The sequence below is a fragment of the Balaenoptera borealis genome, assembly GCF_965194805.1.
Source record: "Balaenoptera borealis genome assembly, chromosome: 1".
NCBI classification, from domain to species: domain Eukaryota; kingdom Metazoa; phylum Chordata; class Mammalia; order Artiodactyla; family Balaenopteridae; genus Balaenoptera; species Balaenoptera borealis.
Window position 1 is genome coordinate 193,883,215 of NC_138860.1, and position 26,259 is coordinate 193,909,473.

The 26,259-nt window shown below is 57.4% G+C and overlaps 1 protein-coding gene and 1 long non-coding RNA gene across 11 annotated transcripts; one reads left to right on the plus strand and one right to left on the minus strand.

Moving 5' to 3' along the window:
- Nucleotides 1-19,125, minus strand: TTLL10 (tubulin tyrosine ligase like 10). Of its 5 annotated transcripts, XM_082392845.1 has the most exons (14): nt 18,499-19,125; nt 16,154-16,557; nt 15,594-15,674; nt 15,381-15,513; nt 15,146-15,264; nt 14,935-15,064; nt 14,150-14,221; nt 13,557-13,642; nt 13,034-13,205; nt 11,928-12,099; nt 11,271-11,411; nt 1,253-1,369; nt 810-903; nt 1-487 (listed from the first exon to the last, which is right to left on the minus strand). In XM_082392845.1, exons 1-14 carry the CDS (start codon nt 18,987-18,989, stop codon nt 54-56), a joined length of 2,646 nt encoding a protein of 881 aa, XP_082248971.1. In that variant the 5' UTR covers nt 18,990-19,125; the 3' UTR covers nt 1-53. The 5 variants fall into 5 exon arrangements, with proteins under 5 accessions (XP_082248971.1, XP_082248972.1, XP_082248970.1 ...); XM_082392846.1 differs by lacking the exon at nt 14,150-14,221; XM_082392844.1 differs by having other exon boundaries at nt 14,935-15,264.
- LOC309629163 lies at nt 13,493-25,915 on the plus strand. Of its 6 annotated transcripts, none has more exons than XR_014244898.1 (5): nt 13,493-13,605; nt 18,507-18,611; nt 19,653-19,868; nt 22,057-22,155; nt 24,931-25,915. It is a non-coding gene; the product is annotated as an uncharacterized lncRNA (long non-coding RNA). The 6 variants fall into 6 exon arrangements; XR_014244899.1 differs by lacking the exon at nt 24,931-25,915 and adding an exon at nt 19,045-19,125 and having other exon boundaries at nt 19,565-19,868; nt 22,057-24,521; XR_014244900.1 differs by lacking the exon at nt 24,931-25,915 and having other exon boundaries at nt 19,565-19,868; nt 22,057-24,521.
- The last annotated feature ends 344 nt before the right edge of the window (nt 25,916-26,259 follow it).

Sequence of the window (26,259 nt, forward strand, 5' to 3'; positions counted from 1 at the left end):
TTTGTAACAAAGCAGCTTTTATAGGTCCCCGCGAGGGCGCCGGTGGCCGCCCGCTAGGAGCCGCGGTGGCCCGCGTTCTTGCGCTCCTCCTCCGCCGACCCCGGGGAAGGCTCCCGCGCCGGCTGCCCGCCGCCCGGGGCCTCGGGGTCCCCGCGCTGGGCGCCGTCGGGCCCGGGTGTCGGAGGCCGGGGGCGCCGCTGTGCGGAGGAGGGCCGCCCGGGCGCGCCGCTGGGGCCCCGGCGCGGCGCGGGCCTGCGCGCGCCCGGCCTGCCGGCGGCGCGGAGAGCGGGGGGCGCGGCGGCCGCGGCGTCGCAGGCGGGCCGGGGCGGGGGCGGCGGCGACGGCGGGCGGGGGACGCTGCGGGAGCCCCCCAGGCGCGGCCACAGGTCTGCCTCGCCGTTGTGCAGGAGCACGAAGCGGCGCTGGGACAGCAGCGGCAGCATCTTCTGGCTGCGCAGGCTCTTCTGGAAGGTCTCGAGTGCCAGGTCTGGGGAGGAGTTGGGGGTGAGCCCGGCTTGGGCGGGGGAGGCGTGGGGGGAAGGGAGGGGCGGGCACCCAGCCTCCCCGGCATCGCGTTCCCGGGGCTGGAGTTTACGGGGCGTGGGGGGGTGAGGGGTGGGACCGGGGTTGGGGTGAGGTGTGGGCGGGCATCGCCTTGGCTGGGAGGTGGGGGCATGAGCAGAGGGTGGGGTGGCCATGCAGCCTGTCGGGTGCTGGAGAGCTAGGTTTGTGGATATCTGAACTTGGGGAGAGGGTGGGCAGGCAGAGGGGTCGGTTTGCGGGGCCTGGGGGCTGGGTAGCGGCCTCACCCAGGGTCTCCATGACCACGCCTGGAATCACCTCTCTCAGGACTTCACAGCTGGTGTGCAGGGCAGGGTGGGAGTTCATCTCCAGCAGCCACACCTGGGCCAACACTGCTCAGCACGCCTCCCCACCGGCCACTTGGCCAGCAGGAGGCTGAGGCCCTGGTCCCCACTAAGCCAGGTGACCGGGCAGGTCACTTCTTTTCCATGGCCTCACTCCCCCATTTGCCCAAGGGGCTAAGACTCTGAGGGTCTGAGAGTCTGGCCTTGGGGGCTGCCCCAGCTGCAGGAAGAGCGAAGCCTTGTGGACACACCACCCCCAGGGCTAGGGAGGGTGCCTAACTGCCTGCTCCAGGGGCCCGCCTGAGTGGTCAGGGTGTGCACAGAGGGCCCCTGCCTCCTGCACCTGCCTGCTGGGCCCCGCCCCCCCCGGGACGCCTCAGCAGCACCTTGAAGTTTTCATCGATCAAGAAGTCACAGCCAATGAGGTCAAAGTAGCCCAGCTTGCACTTGAGCTTGGATTTGACAGACAGGAAGCAGTGGGCCAGGATCTGCTGCATCCGCTTCTGTGGGTGGGGTGGGGGTGGGGGTGGGGGCGGGGGAGGGGGTGGAGACAGGATGTCACCTGTGGGCCCTGATTACGCCCTCCAGGCCTGGACAGCCACAGCCCCATGCCACCAGTGCCCGCACTTCCACATTCTCAGGGTCACAGGCTCCCAGGCAGAAACTCCTTCACGCTCATTTTACTCATTTCACAAACGTGTGGACCTCCTATTGCGCGGCAGGCAGGTACTGGGGTCGAGAGTAGAGAGAGCTGACGAGGAGTCTCTGCCCTCGGGCAGCTCGCTCACAGGAGAGACAACAGCTGTGATGTGTAAGTCGTTACGCACTCTGCACAGCACATGAAGCCATACACGCTGATGGAGAAGATGAAGCAGGGTGAGCGGTGGGGGGTTCTGGTGGTGTGGAAAGGGGTCTGATCTGGGCGGGCCAGAGAGTGAGCAATGGGTGAAGAGTGAAGGGGAGAGCTGTGGGGTGGGGTGGGGATGGGACACCTGAGTAGAGCAACGGCTGTAAGTGGGAGCACGCCCAAGGTGTTGGAGGAACAGAGTGCGGCTGCTGTGGCTCGAGCGAGCTAGGAGGGCAGCGGGAGATGAGACCAGAGTGGCACCAGTCACATCTCGGGGGCATGGGAAGCCCTTGCCTTTCACCCTGAGGTCAGAGCTGTTGGAGGGTGGAGCATAGGAGGGCATATCTGACCCGTGCCCTAATAGGGTCCTCTGGCTGCTATGCTGAGAGAGACTGAAGGGCCCCATTGCAAAGATCCAGGTGAGAAATGTGGGTGGCTTGTGTAAGCCGAGGTGGTGGGTTGGATGCTGGGTCTGTGTTGGGGTAGAGCCAACCTGGTTGATTGATGAAAGGATGGTGAGCTGTGAAAACAGGAATGAAGGGTTATCCCTAGGTGTTTGGTCTGAGACTCTGGAAGGATGGAGCCCCCATCAACGGAGAAGGAGAGGAGGCCCATGGAGTCTGAGACATCTGTGAGCTTACAGATGGGGTGTTGATAGGCCATGGTTCAAGTTCAGGGGAGAGGTCAGGGCCGGATGTTTCATGTGGAGTCTTGAGCACATAGATGGAATTTAAACTCAGGCGTTGTCTGATAAAGACAAAGAGTAGATAACAGTGGGTACAGCAGATAAAGAGTAGAGCCAGGCTGAGCCCTGGGCCTCCTGAGCAGCTGTGCGGAGCCGAGGGGCCAGCACAGGGGGCGGAGAGGGGGTGGACAAGGTCCTGGAAGCCGTGGGGAGTGAAGAGCTGTGTCCAAAGTTGGCTGACAGGTCAGGGAGAAGAGGGCTGGACTGACCCCTGGGTTTGACAGCATAGAGGTCACTCCAGCGAGCATTTCAGCGAGACAACAGGGAGAAGCTTTGCTGAGCAGGTTCAAGAGAGACAACATAAAAACAGCCCAAACTGGCCAAATTTGTCAGAATTAACCTTCTCAAAATGCTGGAAATTAACCAAAGGCATCCAGCAACCTGAAGAGTGTTTACTCAAGTAAAATCTTGAATCTTGGTAAGAACAGCAAGCTTTGTAGCATTTTAACTTGCCCTGGTTTTATCCCTGGCATCCCAGCTCAGTGCCTTGAAAAAATCCTGTGTTCTCGGTACTGGAGATAGCTTAATAGACCTGTCTGGCAAAGAATTGGAGGGGGCTTCCCTGGTGGCGCAGCGGTTGAGAATCTGCCTGCCAATGCAGGGGACACGGGTTCAAGCCCTGGTCTGGGAAGATCCCACATGCTGCAGAGCAACTAGGCCCGTGAGCCACAACTACTGAGCCTGCGTGTCTGGAGCTTGTGCTCCACAACAAGAGAGGCTGCGACAGTAAGAGGCCCGCGCACCGCGATGAAGAGTGGCCTCTGCTTGCCGCAATTAGAGAAAGCCCTCACACAGAAACGAAGACCCAACACAGCCAAAAATAAATATAAATTAAAAAAAAAAAAAAAAAAGAATTGGAGTCATTTGTTGTGATGTGTCTGATGGTTCCATGGTAGACCTCACTTGAACTAAAGGAAAATACAAGAACAATGTCTTACCATATAGAGAATGCCAGTGAAGAGATAGAAATTATAAAAGGGAGCTGAATAGAAATTCTGGAGTTGAAAATTATAGGAACTGAAAACAAAAATCACTACAGGGGTTCAACAGTCCATTGGAGTTGTTCAAAGATAGGTCAATTGAGATTATCCAGTCTAAGGAACAGAAAGTCAAAGGAATGAAGAAAAATAAAGCTACAGAGACCTGTGGGACACCGTCAAGCAGACCAAAATGCATAAGGAGATCCAGAAAGAGAGCAGAGGAAGAGTCAGGAAGAATATCTAAAGAAATAATGGCAGTGGGACTTCTCAAATTTGATGAAAAGTAATCTACACGTTCAGGAAGGCCAGTGAGCTCCAAGTAGGATAAACTCAATAAGATCCATCACATCATAAGCAAACTTTCAAAAGACAAAGACAAACAGAGGATGTTGAAATCAGCAAAGAGAAGTGACTCATCATAAAGGCTCCTCGATAAGACCAACAACCAGTTTCTCATTAAAAAGCATGGAAATGTCCATCAACAGATGAATGGATAAAGAAGATGTGGCACATATATACAATGGAATATTACTCAGCCGTAAAAAGACATGAAATTGAGTTATTTGTAGTGAGGTGGATGGACCTACAGTCTGTCATACAGAGTGAAGTAAGTCGGAAAGAGAAAAACAAATACTGTATGCTAACGCATATATATGGAATCTAAAAAAAATGGTACTGATGAACCTAGTGGCAGGGCAGGAATAAAGATGCAGACATAGAGAATGGACTTGAGGACATGGGGTCGGGGGAAGGGGAAGCTGGGGCGAAGTGAGAGAGTGGCGTGGACATATATACACTACCAAATGTAAAACAGATAGCTAGTGGGAAGCAGCAGCATAGCACAGGCAGATCAGCTCAGTGCTTTGTGATGACCTAGATGGGTGGGAGGGAGGCTCAAGAGGGAGGGCATATGGGGATATATGTATGCATATGGCTGATTCACTTTGTTGTACAACAGAAACTAACACAGCATTGTGAAACAATTATACTCCAATAAAGATTATTAAAAAACAAAACAAACAAACAAAAAACCCATGGAGCCCAGAAGGCAGTGGGATGACAAATTCAAAATGCTGAAAGGAAAAAAAAAAACTGTCAACCAAGAATTGTATATACAGCAAAATCATCCTTCAAAAATGAAAAAGAAATTAAGACAGTCCCAAATTTAAAAAACATAGATTAGGGCCTCCCTGGTGGCACAGTGGTTAAGAATCAGCCTGCCAACGCAGGGGACATGGGTTTGAGCCCTGGTTCGGGGAGATCCCATATGCCACGGAGCAACTAAGCCCATGCGCCACAACAACTGAGGCTGTGCTCTAGAGCCCGTGAGCCACAACTACTAAGCCCGCGTGCCACAACTACTGAAGTCCGTGCACCTGGAGCCTGTGCTCTGCAACAAGAGAAGCCACCACAGTGAGAAGCCCACTCACTGCAACGAAGAGTAGCCCCCGCTTGCTGCCCGCATGCAGCAATGAAGACCCAACGCAGCCAAGATAAATAAATAAAATAAATAAATTTATATTAAAAAAACCCATTATCATTAGTAGAACTTCCCTACAGTCCTTCAGGCTGAAATGAAAGGACGCTAGACAATAATTCAAATTCACATGAAGAAATCAAGAGCACCCATGAAGTAACTACACAGTTAAATATAAAAGACAGTATACATTCATTTTTTGGTAATTGTTTTTTTTCCCTTCTATCTTATTTAAAAGACAATTGTGTAAAGCAATAATTATAAATCTATGTTGATGGACACACAATTTATAGAGTTGTAATTTGTGACAGTAACAGCATAAAGGGAGAGACAGAGCTATATAGGAACAATTAAAAAAATACTATTGAAATTAACATAGTAGTAATCCAAACTAGATCGTTATAAATTAAGATGTTAATGGTAATCCCAAGGGCAGCTACTAAGAGAATAACTCAAAAATATGTAGTAAAAGAAATGACACTAGAAATGGTACACTAGAAAATATTTAACACAAAAGAAGGCAGTAATGGAGGAATTGAGAAACAAAATGATATAAGACATATAGCCAAAGCAATCCTGAGAAAGAAAAACAGAGCTGGAGGAATCAGGCTCCTGGACTTCAGACTATACTACAAAGCTACAGTAATCAAGACAGTATGGCACTGGCACAAAAACAGAAATATAGATCAATGGAACATGATAGAAAGCCCAGAGATAAACCCATGCACATATGGTCACCTTATCTTTGATAAAGGAGGCAAGAGAATACAATGGAGAAAAGACAGCCTCTTCAATTAGTGGTGCTGGGAAAACTGGACAGCTACATGCAAAAGAATGAAATTAGAACACTCCCGAACACCATACACAAAAATAAACTCAAAATGGATTAGAGACCTAAATGTAAGACTGGAAAGTCTTAGAGGAAAACATAGGAAGAACACTCTTTGACATAAATCACAGCAAGATCTTTTTTGATCCACCTCCTAGAGTAATGGAAACAAAAACAAAAATAAACAAATGGGACCTAATGAAATTTAAAAGCTTTTGCAAAGCAAAGGAAACTACAAATAAGACGAAAAGACAACCCTCAGAATGGGAGAAAATATTTGCAAACGAACTAACGGACAAAGGATTAATCTCCAAAATATATAAACAGCTCATGCAGCTCAATATTAAAAAAACAAACAACCCAATCAAAAAATGGGCAGAAGGGGCTTCCCTGGTGGCGCAGTGGTTGAGAATCTGCCTGCTAATGCAGGGAACGCGGGTTCGGGCCCTGGTCTGGGAGGATCCCACATTCCGCGGAGCGGCTGGGCCCGTGAGCCACAATTACTGAGCCTGCGTGTCTGGAGCCTGTGCTCCACAACAAGAGAGGCCGCGATAGTGAGAGGCCCGCGCACAGTGATGAAGAGTGGCCACAACTAGTGAAAGCCCTCGCACAGAAACGAAGACCCAACATAGCCATAAATTAAAAATAAAATAAATAAATAAAAATTAAAAAAAAAAAAAATGGGCAGAAGACCTAAATAGACATTTCTCCAAAGAAGACATGCAGATGGCCAAGAAGCATATGAAAAGCTGCTCAACATCACTAATTATTAGAGAAACGCAAATCAAAACTACGAGGTATCGCCTCACACCAGTTAGAATGGGAATCATCAGAAAATCTACAAACAACAAATGCTGGAGAGGGTGTGAAGAAAAGGGAACCCTCTTGCACTGTTGGTGGGAATGTAAATTGATACAGCCACTATGGAGAACAGTATGGAGGTTCCTTAAAAAACTAAAAATAGAATTACCATATGACCCAGCAATCCCACTACTGGGCATATACCCAGAGAAAACCATAATTCAAAAAGACACATGCACCCCAATGTTCACTGCAACACTATTTACAATAGCCAGGTCATGGAAGCAACCTAAATGCCCATCAACAAACGAATGGATAAAGAAGATGTGGTACATATATACAATGGAATATTACTCAGCCATAAAAAGGAACGAAATTGGGTCATTTGTAGAGACGTGGATGGACCTAGAGACTGTCATACAGAGTGAAGTAAGTCAGAAAGAGAAAAACAAACATTGTATATTAACGCATATATGTGGAACCTAGAAAAATGGTACAGATGAACCAGTTTGCAGGGCAGAAATAGAGACACAGATATAGAGAACAAATGTATGGACACCAAGGGGGGAAAGTGGTGGGGGGTGGGGGTGGTGTGATGAACTGGGAGATTGGGATTGACATGTATACACTAATATGTATAAAATGGATAACTAATAAGAACCTGCTGTATAAAAAAATACATAAAGTAAAATTCAAAAATTCCAAAAAAAAGAGAAAACAAATAGCAAAATAGAAGATGTAAATCCTAACTTATCAGTAATTATGTTAAATATAAATGAATTAAGCTTTCCAATTAAAAGACGGAGATTGTCAGGATGCATTCCCCTCCCCCTGTCAAGATGCATTCCCCTCCCCCCCATATGCTATCTATGAGACTCACTTTAGATTCAAAGACACAGATAGGTTGAAAGTAAAAGAATAAAAAAAAGATATATCAGGGCTTCCCTGGTGGCGCGGTGGTTAAGAATCCGCCTGCTAACGCAGGGGACACAGGCTCGAGCCCTGGTCCAGGAAGATCCCACAAGCCGCGGGGCAACTAAGCCCGTGCGCCACAACTACTGAGCCTGAGCTCTAGAGCCCCTGAGCCACAGCTACTGAGCCCGCATGCCATGACTACTAAAGCCCACGTGCCTAGAGCCCATGCTCTGCAACAAGAGAAGCCACCGCAATGAGAAGCCTGCGCACAGCAACGAAGAGTAGCCCCCGCTCGCTGCAACTAGAGAAAGCCCATACACAGCAATGAAGACCGAACACAGCCAAAAATAAATAAATAAATTAATTAAAAAATATATATATGTCAGGCAAACGGTAACCAAAAGAGAGCTAGAATGTCTATATTGATAGCAGATAAAATAGAGTTTAAGACAAAAATTGAGGCCATTAAGAAAAAAGAGAACATTTTCTAATAAGTCAAGAATATGTAATAATTATAAACATACATATACTTAACAACAGAGCCTAAAAATACATGAAGCAAAAACTGACAGAATTGAAAGGAGAAATAGACAATTCAGTAATAATAGTTGGAGACTTCAGTATCCCATTTTCAATGATAGAACAACTAGACAGAAGATCAACAAGTAAATAGAAGACTTGAACAACACTATAAACCAACTAGACCTAAAAGACATCTATAGAACACTCCACCCAACAGTAGAATACACATTCTTTTCAAGTGTGCGTGGAACATTTTTCAGGATAGACAATATGTTAGAACATAAAACAAGTTTCAATACTTTTTAAAGGGTTGAAATCATACAAAGTATGTTTTCTGACCACAATGGAATGAAATTAGAAATCAATAAGAGAAAGAAAATTAGAACATTCACAAATATGTGGAAATTAACACACTCTTAAGCAACAAATGAAAACAGAACACACAAAATCTTATGGGATGCAGTGAAAGCAGTGCTCCCAGGGAAATTTATGGCTGTAAACACCTACATTAAACAGGAAGAAAAATCTCAAATCAAATCAATAACCCAAACTTCAACCTTTAGAAACTAGAAGAAAAAAAAACGAAAAAAAAAACCAAACAAAAAACCCAAACCAAAACAAAACAAAACTAAACCCAAGGCAAGAAGAAGGAGGGAAATAATAAAGATTAGAGTGGATATTAATGGAATAGAGAATAGAAAGCAACAGAGAAAATCAATGAAACCAAACACTGGCTCTTTGAAAAGATCAACAAAACCTTTAGCTAAATTGACCAAGATAAAGGGGAGGAAAGACTCAAATTACTAAAATCAAGAAAGAAAGACCTTGGGGCTTCCCTGGTGGCGCAGTGCTTAAGAATCCGCCTGCCAATGCAGGGGACACGGGTTCGAGCCCTGGTCTGGGAAGATCCCACATACCGTGGAGCAACTGGGCCCGTGAGCCACAATTACTGAGCCTGCGCGTCTGGAGCCTGTGCTCCGCAACAAGAGAGGCCGCGATAGTGAGAGGCCCGCGCACCGCGATGAAGAGTGGCCCCCGCTTGCCACAGCTAGAGAAAGCCCTCGCACAGAAACGAAGACACAACACAGCCATAAATAAATAAATAAATAAATAAATAAATAAATAAATAAATAAAATCATCCCACCTTTATTTAAAAAAAAAAAAAGAAAGAAAGACCTTACATAGAGATGAAAATGATTATGAAAACGATTATAATTGTTCATAAAATACCATGAGTACCTGTATTCCAAACAAATTAGACAACTTAGGAGAAATGGAGAAATTCCTAGAAAGACAAACTAATAAGCCTGACCCAAGAAGGAATAGATAATCTGAATAACCTCTAACAAAGGTTGAGTTAGTAATAATAATAAAAATAACAATTCTTCCCACAAAGGAAAAGTTCACAATAAGGTAGCCTCACTGGTGAATTCTTCCAAATATTTAAAGAATTAACACTAACCCTTCACACACTCTCCAAAAATGGAAGAGAAGGGAATATGTCCAAAACCAGACAGACATACAAGCAAATAATGCTGTGGACCAATATTACTTATGAGGGTAGACACATAAATCTTCAACGAAGTACTAGCAAACCCAATCCAGCAGCATATTTAAAGGACAATATGCTATATCTGAGTGAGATTTATCCCGGAAATGCAAGAGTGATTCAACACATGATAATCAATTTATGTGATACAGCACATTAAGAGAATGAAGCTACAGCAACCAAAACAGTGTGGTGCTGGCTTAAGGACAGATATACACACCAATGAAATAGAATTGAGAGTCCAGAAATAAACACATACATATCTGGTCAATTGATTTTCAAAAATGCGCCAAGAACAGTCTCTCTGACAAATGGTCCTGGGACAACAGGATAGCCACAGGCAAAAGGCTGAAGTTGGTCCCTTACCTCACACCATACACAATAATTAACTCAAAACGAGAAAACATAGATGTAAATCTTTACAACCTTGGATTTGGCAATGGATTCTTAGGTATGACATCAAAGCATGAACAACCAAAGAAAAAAATCGATAAATTGGACTTCATAAAAATCTATGCAAAAAAGGACATTATGGGGAATTCCCTGGCGGTCCAGTGGTTAGGACTCTGCGCTTCAACTGCAGGGGGTTCAATCCCTGGTCGGGGAACTAAGACCCCTCAAGCCGAGGGGCACGGCCAAAACAAAACAAAACAAAACAAATAAACAAAGGACATTATCAAGAAAGTGAAAAGAGAACCCACAGAATGGGGGAAAATATTTGCAAATCACACATCTGATAAGGGTTTAGCATTCAGAATATATAAAGAGCTCTACAGCCTAAGAAGGAAGAGTGAACAAAGGATCTAAACAGAAGTTTTTCTAAAGAAGATACAAAAATGGCCGACAAATACGTAAAAAGATGCTCAATATCATTATCATTAGGAAAATGCAAATCAACTCCACAATGAGATACCACTTTACACCCACTGGATGACTATTAAAAAAAGAAAAATACCAAGTGTTGGCAAGGATATAGAGAAATTGGAATCATCATACATTGCTGGTGGGAATGGGAAACCTTGCAGCCACTGTGGAACATGGTTTGGCAGTTCCTCAAAAAGTTCAACATGAGTTACCCTACGACCATGCAATTCCCTTCCTAGACCTATACCCAAGAGAACTGAAAATATCTGTTCATGTACGTGAATATTCATAGCAGCATTACTCATAATAGACAAAAAGTAAAAACAACCCAAACGTCTATCAACTGACGAATGTTTATCCGAGTAAATCGTGGTCCATTTACACAATGAAATAGTTTTCAGTCATAAAAAGAAACGAAGGGAATCTTGAAAATGTTATGCTTTCAGTGAAAGAAGCCAGGAAAACCCACATATTGTGTGATCCCATTGACATGAAATGTCCAGAACAGGGAAATGCATGGGGACAGGAAGTGGATTAGTGGTTGCCAGGGGCTGGCAAGGGCAGTGGGTACCGAGTTCCTTTCTGCGGAGGTGACAACGTTCTGGAATTAGAGAGTGGTGATCACCCTGCAACTCTGAGAATCCACTAAAAACCACTGAACTGTACTTTCACAGAGTGACTTTTGTGTCGTGTGAACGATCTGTTTCAGAAAGAGGGAGAGGAGAGGGTCCCTGGAACCCACCGCTGCGCGCACGCCCAACGGCAGCCCCGCCCAGGGACGGACGTGCCTGGGGCCCAGAGCCCCCAGCCCTCGGGCCCTCCGGTCCTGACCCCCGGCCCCTCCCAATGCCGGGTGGGCGGGGCGTGCACGCACCGTGAAGGTGGTGAAGACCCAGTCCCGGGGGAGGCGCTTGGCCTCGCGGAACTTGTCGTTGATGTAGCGGTTAAGGTGCTCCATGCTCCACACCGTGTCGTCCTTGAGCAGCAGGTACAAGGGGCTCTTCTTCTGCATGAACTGGGAGGCAGGGCAGCGCCTGGAGGCCCTGCCCCTACGGGGGGCCCCGACAAGAGCCTCACCCCGACGCGGCCACCAGCGACCCCACAGGGGTCCCGCTCCTCCGGGACGTCGAGCCTGTCCCCCAGCACCTCCTGCCCCTGAGAAGTACCCCCAGATCCTCCCGGAGGGCCGCCGCCCAGACACCTCCCATTGAGACCCTTCCCTGGAGACCTCTGCCCACAGCATCCCTGCACTGAGGTCCTCATGGAGGCCCTTGCCCTTGGCTCCCACCCCTGCTGGGCCTGATCCACACCCAGAGGGAGCTGAGCTGGGGGTCGCGGCCACGGCTCTCAGTCTTTCCACCAGGATGCCCAGCTGAGGCTGAAGATGAGAGGCAGTGCTGGCTGCAGGCGGGGGCAGCCCAGGCCACCTCGGGGTCTGGGCCATGTCTACAGCGGGATTCTTTTCCCATTCTTGAGCAGTGCTTTTTGTCCAAGGCTGCAGGGAGGGCCCTCACCTGTGGGGGGCATTTACCTGGTTGGTTAAATGGCCACCGAGGTCGCTGGAATGGGGATCGTAAAGGCCGAGGGTGAGGCGAGCGTAGCCGTGGCCGAAGAAGACCATGTAGGGCATGGCGCAGGCGATGAGCAGGTAGGAGCGCACGTCGAACTTCTTTCCGTCCAGCAGCAGCGGGTTCTGGATGTACCTGGGTAGGCGTGGTTAGCCTGGCCCGTGCCCCCACCTGGGCCTGCCAGTTCCTCAGCACCCCTGCCACCTGTCTCAGGTGTGAGCTGTGGGTCCCCTACCCTGGCTGGGTGCAGTGTCCACTGGTCAGGGGACATTTCCGAGCCTGAACACGTCAGGGAATTGGGAAGGAGGGCCTGGCCCCTAGAGCACAGCCCACTGGTGTGTGTCTGGGGCGCCCCAGGGCGCAGCCCTCGCTAGAAGCCTGGGAGGCAGAAGCAGACTGGGCCCTATGGACTGGGAAGACTGCCTGGAGGAGGAGGGAGGGGTGACCTTGGGCCTTGAAGGGCAGGTGGCTTTGGAGAGGCAGGGAGGGGACATCCCAGTGGAGAGAGCTGTAGGTCTAGAGACCCAGCCGCTGGGAGCAGCTGCTTGGGGTGGCAGACAGCAGTTGCGGCAGGAGTGAGGTCCACATTGGCAGGTAGGGAAGTCCGAAGGGACATTTCTCAGGCTAGACTGTGCCCCCTGGTGTGAGGCTGAGGGTCTGGACCCCTCCCAGAGGCAGAGGGAGCAAGGCAGGGTGGTCAGCTCTGCCTGTGGGCCTGAAGGCTGCAGCTGGATGGGTGGGGGATGGGGGAGAAGCCGGGCTTCCTGCAGGTCAGAGGGCGCAGGACCCAGGCTGGGGCACAAGCTGACCAAGCCCTCCCTGCCCCACACCGTCCAGGAGCCTCCTGTGTGTGGGGGGGGGTGGGGGGAGGGTACATCCTCTGAGATCCTGACTGGATGTGAAAACCCCACCTCTTCTGGCTACACAGGGGCCCAGCTGGGGGCACCGCAGCCTTCCACCGCCAAGGACTCCTCTGTGGGCCCCGCGACGCCCACGAGCCTCACAGGCACCAGCGGGCCTGGGTCAGCCCCACCCGGCCAACGCCCCTCGGGGTGCCCATGCGCAAAACCTCTGCACGACCCGCGCCTGAGGCGCCCGGAAGGGCATCTTGCGGTAGGTGGGGTCGTCCTCGATGCTCTGGGTCTTGGCTTGGAGGGCGGCGACTTCCTCCTGGTTCCGGAGCAGAAAGATGCCTTTGCCCTGGTTGGAGGCGGTGGGCTTGCAGATCCACATCTGGGTTTCTGCGGAGAGAACTACCTGAGCCAGGGAGCCTGCCTCGCCCCGCCCATCCCTGCCAAAGCCCCGCCTTGGCCCCAACCACGCCCCTCCCAGCCCCACCCCGCCCTGACCACTCCCAGCCACGGCCCCGCCCCTGCAGGCTTCGGCCTCCACTAAGGTCCGGCCATGACCCTCCCCAGCATCGCCTCAGCACCAGCCCTGACCTCACCCACCCTGGCTCCACCCTTCCACTCCCTGACCACGCCCCACCGCGGCCCCGCCAGGGCCTTGGCCCCGCCCTAATCACGCTCCCACCTTGATCCAGCCCTGCACCGGTGTACCCAGAGAGGGCCTGGCGTCCAGGGGCCTCTCACCATCAAAGAGGGTGAAGAAAGCCTCTCTCTCATCCCTGATGTCCAGACGGTAGGTCTCTGGGAAAAAGTCTTCCCTTTTCAGGACCCTGGGGAGGCAGGGAGGTGGGGAAGACACTGGGAGGGTTGTCCCCCTCCCCCAGCTTGGCCAGCCATTCTAGGGGTCTGACCTGGGGTAGGCTGGAGGGAGAGTGTCTGCTAGGAAGCTGGGCTGGGCTCCAGGCACTCCTGCCCCCTTTGGTTTCCTCTGAAACACCCCCACGCCACCCCCCCACCCCCGGCCCCCAGCTCTTTCCTCTGCAGAACCTTTGCACCTTCTGTTCCCTGGCCAGAGGCACACTTTTCCGGCTCTGCACACCTGGCTTCTCTGCAGGCTGCCTCACCCACCGCCCAACCCCTCCCGCCTCCCTGCTCTTCCCCTGCTGCTCTAGGGCCTTCGGGAGTGGTCAGTTCAGAGCTGGGTCTCCAGGCCAGGACCGTGCCCAGCATGCAATGAGCGGTCGGCATGGATCCCCTGGCCTGGGATGCCCTTTAACCCCTTTCACCGACCACCAGGCCATCCTTCAGTTTAGGGCAGAATGGCTGGGTGCATCTACCTCTGTGGCCCAAGGCGTCCTGGGCTGCTCCACATGAGCTCTTCTGGGGCGGCTGTCGTGTCCTTTCCAGATCTGTGCCCCAGGAGGACACAGGACCTGGCCTGAGTGGCTACTCAGTGTGTGGGGAATGGATGGGGGGCGTCGAGAGGTGGGGAGTGGGTGGGGGCTTGGCGGTAGACTGGTGGTGTGTGGATGGGTGGGGAGCGGATAAGTGGATTTTGGATGGAAGTAGGTGGCTGGGCAAGTGGTCTGGTGGGCAGACGGATGCCTGGAGGGGATTGGCCCAGAACTGCTGACAGAATTGGGTGGTGTCGTGGATGACCAGGTAGCGGGTGGTTGCCTGCCTGGTGGGGGGTGGACGGGGGAGGCAGATGGTAGGTGGTTGTTTGCATGGGTGGGCGGACGTGTGAATGGCCGGGCCGTGAGTGGATGAGGAGTGGGCACATCGAGTGGGTCAGGCACGGCTCGGGGGGGCGGGGGCGGGCCAAAGGGCAGGAATGGGTGTGCAGTGGACGGCAGTGGGTGTGGTAGGCAGTGGTGACTGAATGCAGGACACCAGTGGGCGGCTCTGTGGCGAGCGTGTGAGGACCGCTGGGGGCCGTGGGCTGGGTGGCTGGAATGGTGGCCGGTATTGGGGGTGGAGACAGATGGGTGACACGCGGCTGGGTCAGTGGGAAGGCGGGTAGGCGGACGGACTTGGTGGAGGGCGGTCAGGAGCAGCGACTGACGCGTCCGGTGCGGGCTGCGCCGCCAGGGTGGGGGGCGGGGGGCCAGGGCATCCTCACTTGGCCTGCGCGCAGGGGGCCGGCTTGCTGGTCTTGCTGAGGACCCGCGCGTGCTCCCTCAGGGCGCTGAGAAACCCAATCTTGGTGGTGAGGAGCTGGTTGTTGGGGAGCTGGTACAGCAGCTGCTCGCCTGGCGCGACAGAGCCCGGGCAGCGTGCGACCGCGCATGTGCGCGTGGAGGGCCGCCCGCTGAGCCCGGCCCCGCCCCTACCTTCCCGGAAGCTGCGGTAGGTGTCCCTGCACTTGACCTCGCACCACTTGAGCTTGTAGTCTTCCCGCCGGCTGTCCTGGATGCGCTGCCAGCCCTTGCTTTTGCAATAGGAGCTGATTCTGCAGGGGCGAGGGGCGGCGGTGACCTGGGGGCCGCGGGGCTGTGGGCCGCGGAGCGAGGCTGGGCCGGGGCCTGGGGGCGGTGGGGCTGGACCCAGCCTGAGGCCCCCACTCACATTGAGGCCCCGTTGGTGCCTCCGATGTAGAAGAAGGGGCCCTGCCCGGTGCCGGGCGGCTGCTTCTCCCCCTCCAGCGGGTGCTTCTCCAGGAGGGCAGCCCGGGGCCTGGCGGTGTCAGCATCGTCCAGCTCTGCGGGCAGAGTGGGTGGTCAGAGGCTCTGGCCCAGCTGGTGGCTTTTCTGCCCCTTCCTGGGCCCTGCCCGAGCCCACCTGCATCTTGGTCCAGCTGGATTAGCTCCTGTAGGAGCCCCTCCTCTCGGTGGCTCCCCATTGATCTCTCATGGGCCCAGCCTGTGAACGAGGTGGGGTCAGACAGGGGGCGTCCACTCAGAATCTGACCGGAGCCCCTGGGCAGTCCCCCCAGCCGTCTCGGCCCATCTCAGCCCAGTCTCAGGCCCAATCAGAGGGCCTCCTAGGAGAAAGGGGGCAGGGTCCCTCCTTACCAACGGCAGGGGCTTTGTGTGGGGCAGAGGCTGAGGTGTGAGGCTGGAGCTGGGGGCAGACATGACGCAGGGACATGCCCAGAGGGTGGGGGTCACAATGTCCATCATGACATCATGGGTGACCCACAGCAGTCAGGGGAGACCCCTCTCCGCCTGTTCAGACCCCGACTCTGCTGTCCCCTGCCCTACTCGGCTGGCCCAGATCCCACACCCGGCACATGGCCTCCTGCTGGCCCCTCTCCCAGGGCATGGCTGTGTGGTCCCCCCGTGAGAAGGCCTTCCTGGGGATGGGGTGCCAGTCCCTGGGGAGGCCCTGGCTGCATTCACCTGCTGCCCGGGGGCGGCTCCGCCGGACCCCTGCCATCCTTGACCGCTTGCCTCTCTTTGTGCCAACCTGGGTCCGAGGAGGCGGTCCCCAGCGGTGGAGGAAGTGGGTGCGGCTGCGGGCCGCAGATGCTGGGGCACTGGGGCGGGGGCATCTCTGGGAAGACGCGGCCCCCACCCCTCTGCGGGCCCTTCGGGCAGCCCGTGGTCCTAGCCCTTGAACTGGGCACACAGTCAGGCCCGCCCTGCCCGGGGAGGGGTGCCGCCCAGCGTCCTGGATTTGGGCTTCCTCTTGTGGGTGGCTCCCGTCTCTGTGGTGACTGTCGGGCCTGCAGGGACTGTCCATCTGGCGTCGGCATCTCTGGGCTTGGCCTCCCTGCCGGCCGTAGGGAGGGCTGCTGTCAGGCCTGTGGGGTTGGGGGGGGCGGCGGCCCTGAGCAGGCCCCTCCCAGAGTCGGGGCGGGGCCGTGAGGAGGCCCTGCCTCAAGGATGATGCCTCCCTAGGGCTCCTTTCCTGTGTGGCTAACTCGGGAACATTTTAGGGAATTTTAGCCATTCCTTGACAGGTCCTTCCCAGTTTGGGGGCTGCTTGGGAGGCTAGGATTTTCCGAAAGATTGAAGAAACACAAGCAGTGGAAAGGCCAGTACCCTGGGAGCTGGCAGGCAGAGAGGGACTCCTGCATCTGCATACCAGGAGCTGGCAGAGTGCTCTCCAAAGAGGACAGTCGCTTTGCAAACAAACCAGCTGGTCACCCAAGAGATGCTGACCAAGACCTTTGTCCCCACTTAGAACAGAAGAGGGTAAACTGAGAACAGCTGTCAACACGGTTACAGGGCCTGGGTGCGGGGCCGGGTGCGGGGAGGGTCTCACCCTCCTGCCAAGGGTGGGCCGAGCCACGAGGAAGACCTGGAGCCTCCTCCCCAGCCCTGCCCCACCCAGAACGGGAGGGCTCCTCTGTGGCGGCTGGACCCCGCCCAGCATGACTGCGGGGATGGGGGCCTGCTGAGCACAGGAGGGTGCGCGTGTGCGCGTGCGCGTGGGTCGCCACGTTGCCTGGGAGGCCCGCACCTTGCTGGGGATGGGGGCCCCCGAGGAGGATGACGGTCAGTACTCTCCCTCAGCACTCCCACGTGAGTGGCTACTGAGTCAACAGACATCTGACGGAGGCCCCCAGGTGTGAGCGACAGGTCGACACCCAGAGACAGAGAGACAGGGCCCTGCGAGGAGGGGGCGGGGGGTGGGGGTGGTGGCGGAGCCCGAGGCAGAGGACGCAGCCCTGGGAATACCGTGGGGCAGGACCAAGAGTCCTCACCCGAGAAGAGGGCTGGACGGTTAGAACAAAGGGACAGACAAGGTGGACGAGCTCATGGAAATACGCAGTACAGCCTTGTGAGAAGTTCAAGGCATGGAAGTGTGCTGGAAAGGAAAATATAAAGAAGGAAAGGCACCCAGCGGGAGCCTGGAGACATCTCAGAGCCGCAGGCAAGGCTCCTGTGACCCGCCCAGCATGGTGGGAGGTCTCTAGACCCCCCCTCAGGGAATTCCTGAGAGGAGCCGGACCTGGGAAAGGAAGCTGGGGCTGTGGTGTGGATCAGCTCTGTGCCTCGGTTTCCCCACCTGCAGAGTGGGCTGGGAGTACCACAGCTGCCTGGTCACCCATGTTGGAGGAGGGCCTGTGTGACGACGGTGAGGCCGGAGAGGGCCAGGCTGGTGCCGAGCAGGGCGGTGACCCGCCTGCAAGGGGCGTTACTGGGGGTTACAGTGTGAATGTGGGGGGTGGGAGGGAGCCCCTGGCACCCACAGCCCAGCGAAGTGTAACTTCTGCGGGGTAACCCGGACCCGGCAGTGGGTGCTCCGGGAAACAGGAGCCGGGAGGTGGGCGTGGAGTTGCCGGGTTTCAGAACAAGCCTTGTAAGCCTGTGCCTCTGTTTGCCTCGTCTTAACTCTGTATATCTTATTACTTCCACGAAGAATTAAACAGGCCATGAATTACCATTTCTTGTCATTCAAGTTAACACAAATTAAGAAAAAGAATCCGTACCCTGGGCGTGCACGCGTGTGGTGAACGTGGTGCCAGGACGTGGTGGCCTGCGGGGCTGCGGGTGGGGTCAGGGGTCAGAGCCTTGGCCGAGCAATCGCCTTTCTCAGAGTCTCTCTGAAGGACTAATTCTAAATAGAAAGCTTTGTGCTGAAAGGTGTTCCCGAGCCGTTATCTATGGTGGTGAAGCTCGGGTTGCAGTGGCCCTGCCCGGGGGTAGGGGGGTGACGGCACCAGGACCTCCGTGAGGACTGCAGGGAGGGGTCGGTGGAAGCAACTTTGTAACGAATTTTTAAATAAACTTTTTACCTGGTCAGGTAAAAAGACTGGCGGGAAATGGCGCTCCGGTGTGATGAACGGAAGACCCTCGAGAACCTGAAGGAAACATCCAAGAAAACGAGATGACGCCTGTGTCCTGCCAGGTCCTTCCTCCAAATACACGTTTGGTGACGTGGGGTGCTAAGGAGGTGTTGACTTTGCTCGTCGGGCTGGTGCCTTCTGGCCAGGGCTGAGCTGTCTGGGGGGACGTGGGTCCCCGCAAACTTTAGGAGGCCGTCCCTTCTGGGGGTCGGTCCTGGGAGACAGACCTGGTCCTGAGCAAAGGTGCTGGTCCTGAGGGGCCGCCACCCCCGGAGGCCTGCCCTGCTCAGCCCGGCCTGGGGGTCTCTGCCCAGCCAGACACCCCTCCGCTCCCCTCCTTCGCCTCCCTCACGCTCCTGGGCAGAGTCCCGAGAGGACCCACAGGGCTCCTGGGGCCGAGGGGCTGGGCGGGGCAAGGGACGGCAGGCCCCAGCCCTCATGGCCAGCCAGGACCCCCGCGGGTGGCCCGCCTGCCCCTCTTACCTGCCTGACAAGGTGGTGTGAGCCCTGTGCCAGGGAAACAACAGTGGTGACCAGGCAACTGTCTCCTAGCAACCATGACCCAGTGGCCCAGAGGTGAGCAGGTGTATGGGGAGGCGCAGGAGGCCAGGCACCAGGGGGAGCGGGGAGGGGGAGCGACCAAGGCTGGAGGAGGGGTGTCGTGGGCACAGCCCCCACCTGGGCCCTCCGTCCTCCCGGGACATTCCTGAGCCTTCTCAGGATCCCCAAATCTGTGCCAGGACCCCAGACCTGACCCATTATGTTTTTGTGCTCAGTGTGCTTTACCTGCGTTATTTCATCTCCCCTTACCACGGCCTCTTTACAGAACAGAAAGTGGGCGCTCAGCAAACCCACGCCTCCCCAAGGGGTTGAGAGGGGCTCACACCCAGGGCTGGGAGGCCAGGGCCTGTGGGAGGGCCGCTGGCTGCCGTGCACAGCCCCCGCTCCGTCCTCCGGAGCCTTGCATGGGTCACCGGGGGTCTCTCCTTAGGGAGCCTTCACTTGCTTCTTGTAGGGTGGATAGTGGCCCCCGTGCCATGTGTGTCCACGTCCTAAGGCCCAGAAAGTGCAGTGTGACCTTACTTGGAAAAATCGTCTAGCAGATGTGATTATCTGATGGGCCCTAAATCCAGCGACCAGTGGCCTCGGGAGAGGGAGGGAGAGCGGAGGAGACACAGAGGCGAGAAGCCAGCTGAAGATGCGGCAGCGGCCGGAGGGACGCGGCCACAAGCTCCCGGACGCCTGGAGCCCCAGAGGCTGGGAGAGGCAGGAAGGACCCGCCTCAGAGCCTCCGGAGGGAGCAGGTGGCCTCCAGAACCGTGAGAGAATACATTTCCGTTGTTTCAAGCCACCGAGTTTGTGTAATTTGCTGTGGCCACCCCAGAAAATTAATGCACCCCTTAAGCGCCCCCTCACTTTGAGGGTCCCGGGTGGCATTCCCCACTGTGGGGAGGCCTCCCTGACCCCGCTCAGAGGCTGACGCACTCCCAGCTGTGTGCCTGCCTGCGCCAGGTGTTGGGGGCCTGCCGGGTTCCGTTCTGCTGGCCTGTGGTCTGACACCCCTTTGCCCGAGAGTAGCTGTTGGTTAGTCTGGAGGGACGGAGAGCTCCTCCAGCCAAGTCCTGGACTGAGGGGCAGCCTGACCTCAGGAGCTGGTGGCCCCCTGCCTGGGCCTGCTGGGGGCAGCACCCGGGGGCGGGCAGTGGGGCGCCTGGTCACCTGCAGGCCACTTGTCTTCCCCTCGGCTGGAGCACAGACTTTCAGAACCCCCAGGTCGTCCTCCCCCGGAGCCCGTGCCCCACTCCCCATCCCTTCTAGAGGCCCAGACCCCTAGGAGCTGGGCCAGCCCACCACCCTGCTGCCCTATGACTCCCCATGGGTTCTGGGGAGGCGGCCCCCTGCCCACGTGGTGACAGCGAGAGCTCAAACTCAAAAACTGCCTGATAACCCAAAAAAACTGGTGTGGGTGCCAGGCCGGGGGCAGCCTTTCCCACGACGGCCTGGGACTGGGCCATCAGTCGCATCTACAGCCCCAAGCAAGGCAGCCAATCATTAACCGGCCAGCCCCGCAGGGCGGATGTCTCTCCCCGGGTGCCACAGGGCTTGGCTGGGCTCGGCCCGAGCGCCTGGAGGCAGAAGGGGCGGTCCAGCCCCGCTGGGTAAAGGCCCAGCACCCCTCCTGCAGCTGTGGTGCGGGTCAGCTCAGGCCCTGGCTCAGGCAGGCTCAGGCCCTGGCTCCCCACGGGGAGTTGGTGCCTTTGCCAGGGCTGGACCAGGAAGCCCTCCTCACCGGCCCCCGTGCGGCCTCCGGGCCCCTCTGCTGGGCTCCTGCATGGTTCCCGCTTGGCCACCTGCTCAGAGAGACGTTCCTGGGCTGCCCTCACCCCACGCCACCCTGCTGCCACCTCTACTGCCCTGGCTTCTGCAGCACCGGCAGCCCCTGCAGCTGACTCGTCCTGCGGAGCCCCCTTGCTGCCTGTGACTCCCTCTCAGGGACATCCCTCCTCCCCCCCCCCACCCCCAGTGTCTGGAACTGCACCGGCTCCCAGAGGGCGCTCAGGAGGGAGGGAAGGCAGGGAGGAGGGAGGAGGGACGGGCCCCTCTGCCCTGACTCTGGCTGCAGAGCCCTGGGTCGGAGGCATCTGCCAGTCCCTTGTGAAGCCGTGGGTTGGGACCCTAGGACCTTCTTGGAATTCTCAGGGGAAAGAAGGGGCTGGTCCCACGAGGCTGGGAGTGGGACCAGCATCCGGAAGCTTGGTTTTGGGGGCAGCTGTAGACAGAGGACGTCTTGCTGAGCCTCTGTGGGTAAAAGGGAGCGGGCAGGGGCTGCCAGGCCTTCTGCCCAGCGTGCGTGGGTGACAGCCTGGCCCGGCACCTGGAGAGTCCCCCGACCGCCCAAGCCCCGAGTCGGGCCTGTGGGGACCCAGGGGAAGGAAGAAGAGGGGTCTCACCTGTGGGCTCTCCAAACCTAGCACCCTCCAGCGTCCTGGTGCCACCTGGGGTTGGGGAGAGGGCATCCTGGGGCGTCTCTTGGGGCACTGCCAGCCACGGGCACCCTTCCACGGCCTGGGCTGGGGGTTTAGGGGGCCGGGGCTGCTTCTGTCCTGTCCTCCTTACCCACCCACCCCTGCCTGGTATGGGTGGGGGGTGGCAAGGGATGAGGGCACCTTCCTGGAGAGGCTCCTGGGGGGTTCCAGGAGTGTGGCTGCCTGCGTCCCAGTGGCAGTGCCAGCAGCACGGGGGCTGCACCAACTGCTCGCCAGCCTTCAGCGTGGGGCCCACCGCCCGTGGAGCCCTCCCCCCACTATTACACCAACAGTCTGTTGTGTCTGCAACGGAAATCCCCCGTGGGGCGTCACAGGGCTCCCCCAGTCAGGGACACTGGCGCTGGGTGGTCAGGCGTGGCCTGTGCCCTGGGGGCACACGAGGGCTTGCGCCTGGGCAGGAGTGTACAGCTGGCTCAGGCCCACTGCTGGGACCCACGGACCCCGGCCTCCCCTCCACCAGGCATCCGGTGAGCAGCCCCTCCTCCGGTGGCGATCAGGCCATGGATGGACGGCATTACCAGACAGTATTAGACAGAAGGACCAGATCTAACCGTGTCTGGTAAGACACCCATCGGCAGGCTTTGGTGCAGGCAGTCTCATCGGCGGCCCTTCTGGGAGGGCCTGCGGCTTCCCCTACCCCCTGTCCCGCCGCACCGCGAGGAAGTGGGAGGGTTCAGCGGCAAGACCCCCAGAGCCCCCTAGTCTGTGGAGCGGCCCCAGAGCCCTGGTGGCCTGGCCCAGGGCTGCTCCGAGGAGGGCTTTCCTGCAGACCCCGTCTGGGCAGCAGCCCAAACACGTGTTTGTGGGCGCAGCTGGGGAGCAGTCTGGCTTCCCTGCTCTTGGTCCCGGGTCAAGGTGGCTGTGGCACCCTCGCAGCTTTCTGAACGGCCCTCGGCTGGTTAATGAGTAACAGCCGGGCCAGGGGCAGACCCTCCTCCTGTGGGAGAGCCACCGGGGCCCAGGGCAGAAGGGTCACCCCTGTGCCTACGCCGGCAGGTCTGGGGGCTGGTGTCCTGGCTTCAGATCAAAAAGACAAAACAAAAGATCATCCCGGCCTTGATGGTTTGGGACAACGTTCCCAGTCTCGCCTACGACACTGCGGGGGCTGGGGGCGGGGAGAGCAACACGGAACGTCCACTGCTCCAGGCACCCGGACACACCCTTGTCCCCCGCGTCCCCAGTGGACCGAGGGAGTAAGAGAGGTGACCGCCCACGGCCCCAGCTGACTGGGACCTCTCAGGGCAGGGCCACCTCCCAGCGGTGAGCGCTTCTCTGTGCGGCTGCTGACAGGCCGCCGGCCACTCTGTGGGCAGAGCCCAGGCCCAGCCACAGCAGACGCGCAGGAGCCTGCAGGCTGGCGGCCCGTCTCAGGCCCTAGCATCCCGAGTCCCTTGGGGGGCACCGAGGGCCCCGATGTGGCAGAACCGGCCCCGCAGCGGTCGGCAGAGGCCTCCCTGGTTGGGCCGGGCTGCAGAGCTGAGACAGGCCGTCTGCCCGTCCCCCAGCTGGCCCGGGGCTCGGCCCAGCTCTGGAGTCCAGGAGCTCAGGACCGCGTGTCTTCGGGCCACTTCCCGGCAGGTGGTGGGTCACCTTTGAACATCGTTACCAGACAGTGTTAGAGTCGAGCCGAGAAATCCAGCACTGTCCAGTAAGATGCCCACAGAGGCCCCGGTACGCCTCGGCCCGAGGACGCGGGACAGACGTGAGCGCCCCACAGCCCGCAGGCAGGGCCCAGGTGCAGGCAGGGAGGCCCGCGCGCTGCTCCCTGTTTTCCCAGAGCCAAGGGCACCTGGGGCCGCGGACCCGGGACCAAGGCCGGAGGTGTTGCTGGCCTGTGAAGTGGCCCACCCACCCGGGCCCAGGCCTTTGTTGCCGCTCCGCTTGGCCCACACCTGCCAGGTGTGGTGGCAGCACCTGCTTGGGCGCCATGCAGGGCCCGGAACCCGAGCATCCTAATCCTGGATCACTGGGGGCGGGGCACCCGGTGCAGCTGCAGGAAGCCTTTGATTCTGGAGGCTGAGAAGGGGCGCAGACACGTCGGGCCTGGGGAAGGGGCCTGCCCGAAGTCAGTTTTCTGCCTTAGAGCCCCACCCGGAAGCCACTGGGACAGGACAGGGTGGGGAGCTGACTGAGGGTGTCAGGGGCTGTGGCTGGCATGGGGCCTGCGTGGGGAGAGGTCGGGGCCCGGGGCCAGGCTGGGGGAGGGCGGCCCCGTCGCTGCGAGCAGGGCCCCACCGTCATCATTACCAGGCAGTATTAGAGACCAGGCACCATCCAATGCTGCCCAGTAAGATGGCGATGGCCGCCCCGAATTGGGTCTGGGGGCCGCCCGCCTGGGGTGAAACGGGGACTCGATGGAGGGGCGCCCGGCAGCCTGAGGCGGAGCCGTGGCGTCTTAGGGCACTGAGGTGGGGAGGGACCCGGAATGGCCGGGGCTGGAGCAAGTGTGTGCCCTGAGGCCACAGTGCCAGGCAGGCCCCATCTGTGGGGGGTCAGCCCCGGGGGGAGGCGGGGCTGCAGCACCTAGAAGCCCCCGGAGGCCAGGACCGCAGGGTGACCCCTGCCCAGCCAGCCCTGGCCGGCCCAGTGGGGCCACCAGCTCCGGGCATGGGGTGGGCGCCTGTGGGGGGCAGGGTGTCCTGCCCACAGGAGGCCAGGGCCCAAGGGCGGGAGCAGAGCGGGACCCTCCCTCTGAGCCGACCCAGGGACAGGCCCAGCCCCGGGGTCCTGGGTGAGCACGAGCGTGTATGAGGCTCTGTCTCTCGGGTGCAGCCCCAGCACAGTCTCCAGTGCCCACCGCCCCGCCCTTGGCAGGAGCGTGGACGAGCGTCGGGACCAGGAAGGAGGATGGCTCCCAAGGCCCCGCCCTCCTCAGCCCCCCACCCAGCAAGCAGGATGGTGTTCCCGGGGCCCAGGGCCCCCACCTCTCACCGAGCAGCCTGTCGCCAGCGCCCCACTGTTGCGTGGCCCTGGGGTTCTGGCTGCTGCTGGCTGTGAGGTCCAGGGGCGGGCGAGGTGGTGCTGGGCCTGCAGGAGGGGTGCAAGAGAGGTAGCCCGGTCCAGACTGCGCCTGGCGGTCACTGTGGCTTGTATGCCCACTGGTCTGAGGTCCAGCCCCAGAGCAGGTGGGACAGCAGCCCCCAAAGGCAGAATACAGGGCAACAACCCCCAGGTGCCTGCGGCGGCCAAGCCAATCTCGCAGGCACCCCCAGGACAGGTGTGGCCCTGCCCTGCTCAGGGTCCACACCTGGGGCCCCTGCAGGGAGCTGACAGACCCCCGGCACCCTGCCCTGGGGGACTGAGGGGTCCCGTCCTCTCTCCTGTCCCCATGCAGGTGGCACGCATGCCTGGAGAGCTGGCCAGAGCAGCTTCTCAAGTTTTCCGGCAACTTCCACCCACAGAGGCTGCAGGGGGAGGGCCTGGGCCCTGTGCTGATCCCCCCCACCCGAGGCTGCCAGACTGACCACAACAAAGACTGCGTCCACCCAGCCCCGGGCCTCAGCCAGGTCCACCCGGTTCTCTGGCTTCATGCTCGGGAACAGGCGACGTTTCTCACAGGGCCTGACCTGACTTAGGCCTGGCCTTGGGGGACACACACGGGGAGTGGGCTTCATAGGTGCCCGGACCCTCCAGGCGGCCACGTCCAGGCTCAGAGAGTGGTGCCCATGGCCGGGATCCAGGCCTTTGCCCCTCCGGCCCCTCCTGGCTCAACCTTGCCTTTCAGTGTCCATCCTTCAGACCCGTAAAGTCAATTCACTTTTTTCTGAGCTAAGTGAAACCACTTAGACTTCACTTTCAGAGCTGACTCCAGTTTCAGCTCCACTCCTGGCTGCCAGGCTACAGGGTTGGGACAGGGGCCCAGCATCCCTCCTTGCAGACAGCCCACCGTGCCAGGTGGCCTCCCCTGCCTGGCCTCCAGCGCCCTCGGCTGCTCACGGCCAGCCCTACTTGGGGAGCACCGAGGGCCCGGGAGACCCCACAGGCCCCGGCCAGCCTGGCTGCAAGCCAGATGGATAGGCCAGTCCCGCTCTCCGCTGCCCACCAGCGTATCGGCTGCTACGTTCTCCCCTCGGAGGCAGAGACCGGGGGCTGGTGGGCAGCAGAGTGCTCCTTCTTAAGCCCCAGGACAGAATCCCACTCTCCTCCTGAACCCAGAACCCGTAAATACACAAGGAAAGACCACGGCCCAGCCTGGGCCCCAGCACAGCTCACGTGTGGGTCAAGGGCCTGGACTGCCGTGTGCCTGGCTTGGGGCAGTCAGGCGAGTCTTACTGGCTGAAATGAAAAGTGAAAATAAACGTAGCCTGTTTGTGAGTGCCCCCAACGGTGCTTTCTTAGCCAGTAGTTGGCAGGAGTGAAGCCAGCGTGTGGCCCCTGGGTGCGGGGTGTGGTTAACCGTCACCATTCCGACCAGGCTCAGGCGGGGACATCGAGGAATCAGAGCATCTCCTGTCTGGAGAGCAAACAGCCCACCGGGAGGGCGCCCAGCCTGCCCGGCCCGGCAGGACCCACCTGCACAGGACAGGGTCGGGTGGGGAACACGATCCCAGCGTGAAAAACCAACAGGCTGGTTAACCTGCCCGACGGGCCTTAATCAATGGTGAGGCCGCACAGAGAACAAAGCACAGAAACCCAACCCCTGTGCGCGGAGCGGGCAAGGAGA

What these genes read in the sequence shown, in the direction of transcription:
- TTLL10 (XM_082392844.1), bottom strand. Translation starts at nt 18,989, where the DNA reads ATGAGGGCTGGGGCCTGCCGTCCCTTGCCCCGCCCAGCCCCTCGGCCC. An exon ending in TTTCTTCACCCTCTTTGATG is followed by an intron (nt 13,206 to 13,556) that starts GTGAGAGGCCCC and finishes TTCTCTCCGCAG; the next exon opens with AAACCCAGATGTGGATCTGC. An exon ending in TGATCGATGAAAACTTCAAG is followed by an intron (nt 904 to 1,252) that starts GTGCTGCTGAGG and finishes GTGTTGGCCCAG; the next exon opens with GTGTGGCTGCTGGAGATGAA.